The sequence below is a fragment of the Pristis pectinata genome, chromosome 5 (genome assembly GCF_009764475.1).
Source record: "Pristis pectinata isolate sPriPec2 chromosome 5, sPriPec2.1.pri, whole genome shotgun sequence".
Taxonomy (NCBI): domain Eukaryota; kingdom Metazoa; phylum Chordata; class Chondrichthyes; order Rhinopristiformes; family Pristidae; genus Pristis; species Pristis pectinata.
In genome coordinates this window covers 86,276,264-86,289,310 of record NC_067409.1, presented here as the reverse complement: position 1 = coordinate 86,289,310, position 13,047 = coordinate 86,276,264, and the positions used below count along the sequence as shown (strand labels likewise).

Genomic DNA, 13,047 nt, shown 5'->3' with positions numbered 1-13,047 from the left:
AGTGATGGAAGAGCATACCATCTCACAAACTACCCACCCACCACCCTATCAGCTACCTCCTGCCCCTCTATAGAAGAGTCTGCGGTTCATACATTGGCCTCATTAGCCAACTCAGAAGCAAATCATCCTTGGTCTCAAGGCACTGCCTAAGTAGACATGGAAGGTGAGGGATAGTTTCTTAAGCTCTTCATGACCTTTGGCAGCACACCCGGGGAGACGTCATTGGAATGGAGCTCAAACTTGATGGCTCAGACTTCATGGCTCTCCTTCATCCTTTATGAATGCCAAAATCTCCAAACTGCATCTTTGCACTGTCCTTTTTAAATCTTAAATAAACTTATTAGACTATCGTATTTGAAAATAATTAGGCTCATTCTTCCAGAGCAGCAGATACACCAGTTTCTTTCAGGATATGATGTCTGTACAATTCTAAGATTCAGGAAATGCTTCTGTCACAGAGGAAAGGGTCTTTTAGACAATTTATAGCTTGTACATCGGCTTAAGTACTGGTTGAATCCTCTGTATGTAGAATACAATTTACACTAAATTAATATTTCTGATATGTGCTCTCAACAGATCAGCCCTCTTAACAGGAGAGTTATTATGTAAAATCACTCATTCTGTATCCACCCAATTAATGGATGGATCGAAGTTTGGAGAGGTGCAGCATAATCTGACCAGAGTAAATATCTTCATTTGTATTTCCAATCTCACTGCAAAAATTTGATACAACTAAAAAAAAAATTCCAGAAAAACATCCTGAACAATAACAGGTTCTATTGTATTTAATGAGAATTAAGCTCACTTTCCAAGGCATTTGCTTCAATATGTCATTTGCTTCAATACGTAATGTCTGGCATACAGGAAACAGCTAAGTTACAGTAAGACGCATCAGAAGATAGCACGATTACTCATTAGTGGAAGGACTGCCAATTATATATATTAATTGTCCATTTACTTTCAGATGTACAGTCTTTACACAGGTTTCAGACATTTTTCTTAAAATAGTTTCCAGAATCTTTGCTTCCTAGCAACAGTTTTCTAAGCCAACACTAACAATATGTCATATTCCTTCTAAACAATATGGTTTATATTTTTCAAGTACTGTACAATAAGAAGTTATAATTTCAAACCTCATTCTTTTTTCAAAAACATGTTATATGATTTATGTACTTTAACTGTCCCAATTCTAGTTATGGTTCCAATATTTCCAAAACAAAATCAAAGTTTTCACAGTACGTCTGTACATGTGACAATAATAAACCAATTTACCAATTAACTTTCCTTTTGGCGGAATGGAAACATTAATATTTCTGCAAAAAATGTAAATTAATGCTAATTACTTAAATTTCCCTGTTTGGTTGTCTTTTTTCACTATTTCACCACAACATGGAAATAGCTTTAATTATTCTTCAATACTCTGTTTAAAATTATAAATATCTTCGAAACTCTTTTTTAACCATCCAATTGCTATGGCCTGAAGCCTGCTGATGTGAACACTGCTACCTGGAGCCAAAACACAATATTCCAAGTTAATGTATTCTCGTGTTTCACATGATCAACACCAAATTCATCATTCTACAGTTTTTTGAATGTGACTTTAAATTTTCATTCAGATAATGCAATAGCACACATTTTCTGAAACATTGTAGAATAACACGGTTGATAACTTATAGTAAAGATGACTAAATAAATCATTTTATCCATGGCAATGTTGATGAACCTAAATCTCTTTTCCTCCTCTCCTCTACTGATCTACAATTTTGTGGTGCCAGCTGAATGGATACGAATAACTTGCATTGGGGAACACCAAGGTGGTGTTTAGCCTGCCCTTGGTCCACATCTATCAAATGGAAAAAGGCTGGGTGACAATAAGGCATAGAGTACTGGCTAATTTTTCACTTGTATAACTTACAAAATTCTTAAATTATTTGATGAACTACCTCCAATCAAACCCAGCACTGATACAAGTTGAACTTTCTAAGCTGTATAGCTCCCGAACTATGCCACGATGCTGTACATTAAAGGTTTAGATTTATAATTGGAATTAAACTCTTGGGTGGTTTTAATCTGCTAGGTGCTTGATTGTGATGTGAAAAATGGAGGCCCAGCAACTGAAAACACTCGAGACCCTTCAACCATTCTGTTCATGCTCAAGGTTTTCCCACTGCATTTTTCAGGACATCACTCAACGTGTGGGCTACTCAAATGTCTGAAACAAATAGGAAATGATTTAAGCATCTAACATCATTTGTAAAGCCCAGAATGCAATTTTCATGAATAAATGGTGGGACACATACATGTATGTTTCTGGAGACCACACCAAAAAAAACCTGACTGTGAAACTTTAAATTAATTCTGGTGAATCCAGGAGAAGCAAGGCTGCCTTTCATTCTCACAGTAATCCTGCCCTACACTCCTTCTAGATCAACTCACCTCGTGCATGGCATGGGAGCTGTCGGATAACACAGTTCGTTGCAGCCCAAATAACCCAGCTAACCAGTGATACGTACATTAACAAGGTCCAGATCTTGGCGTGGTTTGGTATTTACAGCAAGCTAACACCTTGGTGTTTACCAAAGGGTGAAGACATAACAATTCCAATGGTTCTGCACCTATTCTGTGCTGAAGTACAGAATCTGACTGCACACCAGGTAACTCAGATAAAACTTGGATAAAAGTAATATCTGTACCCTTTTCTCTGAGACTTCTGGTTGCTTTTTGAAACACATCTCTGGTGTCATCCAAGCCATCTGTAAATATGAGTATCACCTGTAAAGAGATTGTGTTGAAGATAGTTATTAAGAACTGTTTATTTTTCAATCAACATATTTAGTGAAATTAACACTGATATAAAGTGCAAGTTGCTAAGAGAAGTTGGAGCTGATAATTTCTGAAATGTGGAACAACAGAAGGCTGAATCTAATTGGCCTCACTTATAGGATGGAAAAATGATAGGACAGGCATTAATTTGGTCTACTAATTGTGATATAGGCTTAGCATCACCACTTCCTCACCACTGACTTCAATTGGTCCAGGTCTTTCACAAAGCTAGCCAAGGAACTTCCAAACCGGATGGAAGTCTCCCCAAAATTATACAAGTTAGGAGCATGATAGAATTTTTGAGGTACAAATGGGCAGAGCTGCACCACACCACATTCTGTCCATTTTCAGGAGACAATGAGAATCTGAATCAGTGGTCTTTTCCACTTTTATCCACTGACTCCAATCTCTCTCACTACCCTGTCAACCCCAACCATGCACTGAATTTTCATTTGTTGTATTGCGCAGTGTGAAAACTCACTGATGTGCTGTTCTTCCAGAATTAAACAGCTGTAATTGTCTACCCTATCTACACCCATGTTTAAATTTATCCCTGGTGTACCTTAAAAAGGAAAGTGTGGCCTAGATATGTGTCCCCATCCTTTCTTGATCTCATTCAACCAGTTATTGAGGATTTTGGTCAGTTATTGGTCCACCCATACAATATGTTGACAACATATACCTGTTAAATGACACGGTGAATAGCAGCTGTATGATGGTGTGCTAGAAGGTGGTGACAGTGATAAAAGTTATAGTTTATGAATGAGAAACATTTAGCTGGAATCCTTTCAAATGTACGCTCAGATTGTTGGATTTCTTTAATCATGAGATAAATCCATTGAGATGGGGAAAAATGAATCAATTAACAGCATGAATTTTGTGGGTGCATAACAACCCCACTCAAAATAGATCAAGTGAGGCTGAGCTGGTTTGTATGCCCACCCTTTCTTTGTCCTTCTTAACTGGCTGTTTAGCATACACCCGCTTGCACAAGGTCCCTCTGACCACTTAATAGCTTCCCAGCCTCAAATAAGAATGGAAAACCCAAATATAGTTACACGTAGTTAATATGTCCTGCATCTGTACCAAAGTATTGCCATGTTACAATTCATAAAACCCCACTAAGTTTCAGGGGAAATTTAAAAGAAAGACTTATTGCAGATGAATTATTACCTTTGCTTTTGAAGTTGTTTCACTGAGTTTCTTTCCGAGTGACTCCAAATATGTAACTGTTAAATCAATTTTTCCTGTAGTTTGGATTGCTTTGAGGTTATTAATTATTTCAACACTATAATTTTCAAATTTTGTTTCAAAGATAACCTGGCCAGTTTTACTTTGCATGTAAAATGCCACATTTATTGTGGGCTGGGAGTTAGAAATACAACTGATATCATTCATGGATGTAATTCCCTGCAGAATTTCCTGTAGCTTTAGTTTTAATTTCTGTTGACCAGTAAATATGCTTTGTGATCCGGACCATCCAGGGAGATCAAATCCCACAACAATGTCTATGAAGCAACCTGCAAACCATATAAAATGGAAGCTGTCAGAAACCACAGTTTTGCCCTACTTTTCACAGTCAACCATTCGTAGACAAGTGCAGGCACTCACAGATAATATTAATATGAGTTATAACCTAAAACAATTCTCAATATCACAACAAAAAAACCTAGCATGTTTAATGCTGTTTAAAAATATTTATCAGCAGACAATGTAATTCATTAAATATATTTGCAAAATTACTGATCCCCACCCAGCATGGATAATATTCAAGAAAGTGATTATGCAGTCATAGAGCAACAGTTCATTTCTTGTTTGGGTTAATATTTTATGATGTTGACCTGGTTTCCATTAGCTATGTTGTCCATTTGGGCTTCTTTAACAAGATAAACCCATTGGAGAAGAGTTCACCGACTGCCAGCCTGTCTTTTGCCTGAAAAATAGGGGAATGCCAGTTGAAAGTCCAATAATGAGTAACTGCTGCCATTAATCTCCCTTAATCAATTTTTAGATATGGGGTTAAATGGGTGTTATCCTGTCCAAAATAAGGCAGGCATCACAATAACAATGTTTAAGAGGCATTTAGACAGACACATGAATAGGCAGGGAATTGAGGGATCTAGATCATGTGCAGGCAGTCTGCAATTTAAATTGGCAACATCGCCAACACAGACATCATCTGCTGAAGGGCCTGTTCCTGTGCTGTACTGTTCAATGTTCTATTTTTCTCTGGGTTGTATGACACCTGGTTTGATAGCATAGTAAATCTCAGATTATACCATGGTGCATGTAATGGCAAATACTGGACAATATGGCCAGGGAATCTAGCTGTATATTGCCAGTTTTGTGGCTTTATGGGTATTGATTTGGTTCCAATATTGAATAAAATGCACGCAAACTTGCAATGTAAGTCAATGGCTTGTTTTGGGTACTGAATGGGTTCCAATATGTTGAGTGCAACACAGGTCACAAAGTTCAATATTGTGGGAAGGGCACTGGTGTTTACACCTCTCTCACTATCCAGAAGGAAAAGGAGTAAGCAAAGCATGATGGGAATCAGTGTGTAATGTGATTTAACACCACCATTGCTAGCTTGGACCTCAGTGCTAACGTTAATGCCATGTGTTCCACGTGAACAGTGGATCCAGGGGTTAATAGCTGAATGACCTTAACACTATTTACTTACTTGCAATTTTGTTGTTGGTCAATTTCCAAAGTAGGATAAGGCAAAGGTAAATCTTTTTTTTACAGACTATATGCTGACTTTAGAAGTCCCCAGTGTTGTTGAAGGAAGGTTAATGCATCTTCAAGGCTTCAAAAAAAATCTTTTTACTCAAGAACCTGGGTGATCTGGTTACTATTTACCCAGGATTGCAAAAATGAAAAATGGGCAATCAGAGCAGGGCAACGACACAGGAGACAGGAGGCAGAGCAAGTGGCCCTACCCAGCAAAGGTGCAATTCTCTTTTGTCCCCTTCAGTGAATGGATTGGAGACTTCATATCAGCAAGGAGGTCCTAACAGAGCCAGAGCCCTATCGATGGCACTGGTAAGTTGAAGTGGATACCATTTTCTCAACTCTAGTTTGTCCCAGACTGGAATAGGACAATTGGAACATGCTGCAATTTCCAAAGCACTTCTATTTTAGAGGGTCACAGGAATTCCATCCTCCAGGGGTGCAGAATTCATCCTTCTCCTGTTGCAGAGTGCATTAGGCAAAACGAACGCAAGCATTTCAAGGTGTTCTGGCCTTTGCAGTGCTGCGAGGAGCCATTGACTACACTCACTCATATTGAAGGTGTCGTATTTGAATTCAGAGATGGACCATACCTGTCGGGACCCTAACTGTTGGGCACTAGTAGAGCCGCTGCCTCGCAGTTCCAGTAACGTGGGTTCAGTGCAGACCTCTGACGCAGTCCGTGTGCAGTTTACACATTCTCCGTCACTGTACGAGTTTCCTGGGTGTTCTGATTTCCTCCCATATCCCAAAAACGCACAGGTTGGGAGGTGAGTTGGCTATTCTAAATTGCCCTTAGTGCTAAGTGAGTTGTTGAATCTGAGGGGAGTTGATGAGAATGTGGGAAAAATAAATAATGGGATTAGTGTCATATTAATGTAAATGGCACTTGATGATCATCAACTTGATGGGTTGATGGGCCTATTGCCATGCTGTCTGTCTATGTCTCTTTCACCTCGATTCGGTCACATGGTACTGTGGACCCTCTGCATGTTATGAAAAAAGGATATTGGTTTTGGACAAGGTGCAAAAATATTCTCTGATCACACTACAACAGTGAGATTAAACCTGTCAAGAAAAGGCTGGGCTTCTACTCTCTACAAAAGGGAAGCCTGAAGGATGGCCTGATAAGGTTCTTTAAGGTCACAGATCAGTTCAATAAAGCAAAAAAATAGTGAACGTCCCTACAAGTGGGAAAGCCCAGGATCCATTAACATGAGGTTGTCTCCTGAACTTTCAGCATAATTAGTGAACCAGCAGGAGAGAGAGTAGTTAGAATATAGAATTCCCTACACAAAAAATTGCTCAGGTGATTAGCATAGATCCATTGGGGAAAGTTAAATCTGAGGGAGAGACTGAAGGAGAGTCATGTTGGGTGGGATGAATCTTATGGAGCTGCTGAGCCAAATAGCTCATTGCTTTGCTCTGAATAGGATCAATCAGGGATGAGATGGTCCAGAAGTGATAATCAACATTGTAATGGTGGACAGAGATCCTTCAGCTTGCACAAGAAGAGTACTTTTTTTGAAGTTTTACTGTTTTGGAGAAAATATCTTGTTGTTTTTCTGCTAAGTCACTAACTGTAATGGCCATTCATTTTATTCAGCCAGGAAATCAAAATCAATTAGGCTTCAGATCCAACAAATCAAATGGACTCTGGGACAATCTGAAATAAAATGCTTGTTCTGCAGAAATTGCACATTGCCCTTTATGCATCATTTTCACATGTTTTAAGGATCTTAAAGCATTTTGTAGCCAATGGCTTAGTTTTGAAGTGTATTCATCATTGTTAGGAAATGTTATATTGCACAAAATAAATCTGAACTGCTTGACGCACTCTTGTAAAATGACCATTGAAAATTTGTTAAGTGTACTTCTAGCCAAAATCAACAACTGAAAACTGTCACAATAAATGTTAATAGAAAGATCTGCAAAGTATCTAAAGCTGAAACCTGAAGATTATTGAAAGTGTGCCATTTGGTGAAGTTTAAGATACACACACGAATATGAAGGGAATGGAGAGAGATGGATGATACACAGGAAGAAGACTTTCAATATAAATTGGCATTAAGATTGGCACAACATTCTGGGATGAATGGCCTGTCCAATGTTGTACTATTCTATGTAATTATCTATTATGTGTCTACTTCAGTTGTGATTTTTTATAAGGAAGATGCAATCCAAAAAATCATGAGATAGCAGAAAACAAGTGTGTCCTCCAAGGTCAAGGCCCACACAAATATTGAATAAATTTGGTTCAGATCATACCATTCTGGAAGTGGATATGCATTATTTGATATTTTTAAAAGGGTAATTTTATGAGTACCATCTCTGCAGTTATACCATTATACTCACCTGATATATTTCATAACATTGTGATCTTCAACAATGTACTTAACAATTTTAAATTAGAATACCTGCATGGTTTATTTTCCATCTGCAATTTTAAAGAGTTCTGAATGGATCTAAATTTTGCATATCCAGGCTTTTTTTTCTGCTGAGTAATTAATAAATGAACTTGGATAGATAAGGGCAACAGTTCAACACAAAAGCTCTGAGAAGTAACATTCACTCTTGTTATTGCCAAATGTACCAAAAGGGAAGACGAGGTTTGAGAGGTTTAATAGCCATATGTTAAAGAGAACAAGTTAATCATGAAATCAAACCCAAAACTCGCCTTGTGTAATAGAATCTTTTGATGGAATTTCCAAAACTTGTCTATATTTTGTAGTGCAAATTCTCTTTAGGATGTCTTTTTCAAAACCTTCCAAATTCTCAGTTAAGATAGCAAAATGTTCTGGAGGAGATGATGCAATATTTGCAAGTTCTAGGAAACTGACACTTTTGGTGCCTAGTGCATATACATAAACACCAGCACTTTGGAGCTCAGCAGCTGGTACAGCCACGCTATCTGTTGAATCTTCTGCAGTGATCACAATTATAATTTGAGGAATTCCTTGCTCTTTTCTACTTCCAGATCTTTCTGTAAGGTAATAATGTCTTACAAAATCCATGGCAGCCCCTGTATTTGTAACTCCTCCATTGTAAATCATTTCTGTTAGGTATTGGATGATGTCTGCCTTGTTTGAAAAGGTATTGAGGAAGAAATCTGATTTTGTAATGTTACTATACCGGGCCAAACCAATCTGTATTCTTTCAGCACCTACATCCAAGGCTGCAATAACCTTAATCAGAAAATTGCGGATCTTTTGGAAGTCACTATTTCCAATCGTGCTAGATTCACTCACTAGGAATATAATGTCAGCCAACCATGGATAGGTACACTCTGTAGAAAACAGACAATAACATTTAAAGTTCTTCAGTTCTTTTGATATTAAGTATATAATCCATTGTAAACCAATTGACATGGTGATATTGGATTGAGTGGGTTTCATTTGAACAAGTCAAGTACAGCTCTCAAAACAAATGGATAAAATGGACAGTAAATTCTTTTCTACAATTAAACAGTCAAGCACCATACATATTCTTCATTTCCAATTTTTGCCTTACCACTTGAATTTGTTTTTATTTTTCTTAACTAAAATAACTAGCATAAACCCAATACCACTCTTGCTCTGTTCTTCAATGCTGAAGTGAGCTTGAAATCCAAAGTAAACAAACTTTAAGAGCACCAATATCTTTTTTATTGGATTAAATATATGCTTAATGGTCATATAAAAGCACCTTTCATCCAATTTTATTTTCACCACATGTTAGGATACAAATGTTAATAATTTTGACTACCAAACTTAAACTTATTTTACCAGGTAGACCATACCGCAGTACTGTTAATATTGCAAAGAAAATGCATGCCTTTCATGGCACTTTTCTCTCATTGTCATGTCATAGACATTATTTTTCAAAGACTTGTGGTCATTCTGATTATTCTTAAGCCCATTATCTTTTTAAGTAGCTCAATATTTTCTAAGTTGTTCATTATTTTCTAAGTAGCATATATTCTTCATTGTGAACCTTTATGAGTGCTAATTTGATTTTACTGGAGCAAAAATTAACATTGAGCAATTTACATAGCAAATAAAATTATTACTGATTCAGAAAGAATTTAAAAATAATTTTACATCTGACAAATATAGTGAAGGAGAAGTATTTTGACTTTACCTGATGCTGGTTTTACTTCTTGGCGTTTAATGATATTGTGCATGTTTTTTATTGTTTCAATTACATCTGAAGTTAAATTTGTAATACGAGTAACGTCATTGATTCTGTAAACAAATGGATGACTTCCACGATAGGCAATATTTTGTAGTTCTCTTAAGTCTGACTTCTTTACTCCAATAGCAATAGCTGTCACGTCGTTTTTTTTCAAAGATGTGGAATAGCTTTCAACATTATCTTCTGATGGTGCAGATGTAACTATTATTGCAATCTGAGGAATCTTTTCATCCTTTCGACTTCCAGCAGATCGTGTGAAGAAGCTTTTAAGCAGAAATTCCAAAGCAATGCCTGTATATAGAGAAGCTCCGCCCTTGTACTGAAACCTTTTCTTTATGTAGTTCAGCACATCTCTTTTGGTTCGAAACTTATTAAACACAAACTCTATGCGTTGAACATCACTGTACTGAGCAAGGCCAATTCTGTACACATCCATTTGTATATTCAGCTTGTTGATAGTTTTTAAAAGAAAAGTACGTACATGTTTAAATCCTTGGATTCCCATATTTTGAGATCCATCAATCAGAAAAACAATATCAGCAGCAGGTTCATGAAGAACTGGCAATTTAGAAAATATTGTTAATTTCAAGAAGGAAACATGAACATTAATATATTATCCCCATTGTTATTGAATGATTTCAGGCTTCCAATTCCCCATAAACTAATGATTTCACACACGGCACGGTAGCATAGCGGTTAGCACGATGCTATTACAGCGCCAGCAATCGGGGTTCGATTCCCGTCGCTGTCTGTAAGGAGTTTGTACGTTCTCCCTTGTCTGCGTGGGTTTCCTCCGGGTGCTCCAGTTTCCTCCCACATTGCAAAGATGTACGGGTAGGTTAATTTGGGTTTAAAATGGGTGGCGCGGACTCGTTGGGCTGGAAGGGCCTGTTACCACGCTGTAAATAAAATTTAAAATTTTTAAAAATTTTAAAAATTTAAAGAAGTGTAAACTGAGCCCTGCAGTTGAAGTGTGCAGGCTACAAAAAACAAAGAAACTGCTGTGATCTCAGCCCCTTAGTTAAAACCAGAAAATGAATTCAGTTGAGCAGCTAAATACGCCTTTCTCTCTTCCACAGTACAAGTTCCCCTAGCTCAGACAGTGGGTACCATTTATCTCTAACTTCAAGCTAACAGCCAGCTTAAACTGACTACTTTCACCCTCTGAAGAAACCTGCACTTGTTCTACTTCAGAGAGTGGATCTTCAGGTTCCTGGACTTTACTGGTCTGCACCTACTCTGGACAACACCACAAGACCCAACTGCTTCACATTTGATCTGCTGACCGGCAGCTTAAATTTTAAAGAAATTTTGTCCAGCCCTCAGCTCATTGCCCTCACCACCTCTTTACCCATTGAGACAATGTGCCCCACTGCCTCTACTAGTTGTTCAGCTTCAGCCACAGTCTGACTTCTGACCTGATATTTACTCCTTTAGGTGGAAGGATTTTAACCAATGCATCTGGACTTTATGGTGGCCTTAGCTGCAGATTCTGCACCCCTCCAGCTCTTCCAGTTGTTCAATACTTTACCCTTCAAATAGCTTTTTTATTCACTACCTTATCACACCAGTCTCTGAACCTGAACATCACCTTGCCAATGCTCCATACTGATACCATACCATCTGCATAAACTTTATCCCACCACTTCCATCACTAGGTCTAGACTCCTCCTCTTGTCACCTCTCTATTCCCCATTTTCTATGAGAAAACTTATATTCTAACTTTCTTTGAGATCAGGCCTATGGAATGCGTTCTGTCTTGTCACATGCACATCTTGGCTGCAATCTCAAACCTGAGCAGATCATGTCCCCTGGTTTCACTCTACTTTTCTCCTCCTAGAGCACTCTCCCATTTATTGCTCCTTCTTTCTGAGCAGTAACTGAAGCTGCCCCTTTTTCCTGACTCACCAGCAAGAGCCAAATTTGCCAATCACTTTCTTTTCCAACTCACCCAGTGCTGAATACATATACAGTATTCATATTTTCATATGACATTGAAGGATGCTATTCAACCCACCAAATCTATTCTGGCTCACAGAGCAGCCCCATTCCCCAATTAATTTTCTGTGTAACCTATTCTCCCTACTTTATCATAAACTCTCCCACCAGCCCCCCCACCCCCAGTTCTACCAATCACCTACACACTGGGAGCAATTCACAATGGCCAATCAATCAACCGATCCCTAATGCTTGGGATGTGGAGGGAAACCAAATCAGCCATGCAGTCACAGGGAGAATGTGTAAACTCTACACAAACAACACTGGAGGTCAGGACTGTACCCTGACCCCAAACTTTATATCAGATAATTGTAATCAAATATTTCTAAATTCATTGTTTTGTACACGTTTGTATAATAACATCACACCTTGTGTACTTCCATGTAGGCTTATAATTTAGTGTGCTAAGGAAAATTAACTCACACATAGACGCACTTAAATACCTTGTTCCTGAGAGGTGGTAATACATGTTGTTGTCAGAAGGAATAATGACACTGATGCTTCAAACAGCCCCATGGTGGTGAGAGTTCCAAAAGTTGTCCTACTGAAACCATGAAGAATAGCAAAGATTTATCTCTTTTTTTTTAAGTTTGTTGCTGAACTTTTATTTTTGCATATCAAAATCTTGAAACTACCGAACTAATTTTTTTAAGTTCAGCTTGTGTTTCTTTTTAAACAGAATAAACGATATAACTCTGGTTAAATTTTTTAAAAAATCACTGAATTGTTTAGCAGCAAGAACCAGTTTGTCTAGGAACAACAAATATAAATATTGATTACCTAATGTTGAGTCATGTGAGGTTATCATATATATTGACTGAGTATTTCTAAAGCACTGGGTAAAATCCTTACCTCCATAAATCATGTGTGTTTAAACATTTAGAAATAATCACATGCAAAGAAATGTCTATCCCCAAAATTTTTTAAATGCTCAGAAAATATTCAAGTAACAGCCAAATTGCAATCAAATGTAAAGCTTTACTTTACATTTGCTAATCCACATCAGGTAGAATTGGTAAATCTCTCAGAGACTTAATGGTCTGAATGGCCTCCTTCTACCACCCTCTTCTCCATCTCGCTACTACCCTCCTCAAAAATGTGGAACTACCTATCTTTTAATGTATACAGTTTTGTTAATTTGAATTTGGAATATATGCTCAGAACTATTATTGCATAAACATCTGAAGTCAGTGATAGCTTGGAGAGAGTCATCCATATTTTCTTACCATATGGGAGGACATTCAACCCATTAAGTCTACACCAGTTCACAGAGCAATCCCATTCCCCAAGAGGTTTTCTTTGAAATCTATTCTCACC

General features: G+C 37.7%; 1 protein-coding gene across 1 annotated transcript in view; it reads right to left on the bottom strand.

The window, feature by feature from the left end:
- LOC127570985 (collagen alpha-3(VI) chain-like) overlaps positions 1-13,047 on the bottom strand; it is an 84,394-nt gene that overhangs the window by 58,840 nt on the left and 12,507 nt on the right. The window contains exons 2-5 of the mRNA XM_052016956.1: positions 12,174-12,274; positions 9,679-10,290; positions 3,997-4,343; positions 2,694-2,772 (exon numbers count right to left, since the gene is read on the bottom strand). Of these exons, the coding sequence (XP_051872916.1) occupies positions 2,694-2,772; positions 3,997-4,343; positions 9,679-10,290; positions 12,174-12,274 (1,139 nt within the window). The remainder of the gene's footprint in view (positions 1-2,693; positions 2,773-3,996; positions 4,344-9,678; positions 10,291-12,173; positions 12,275-13,047) is intronic.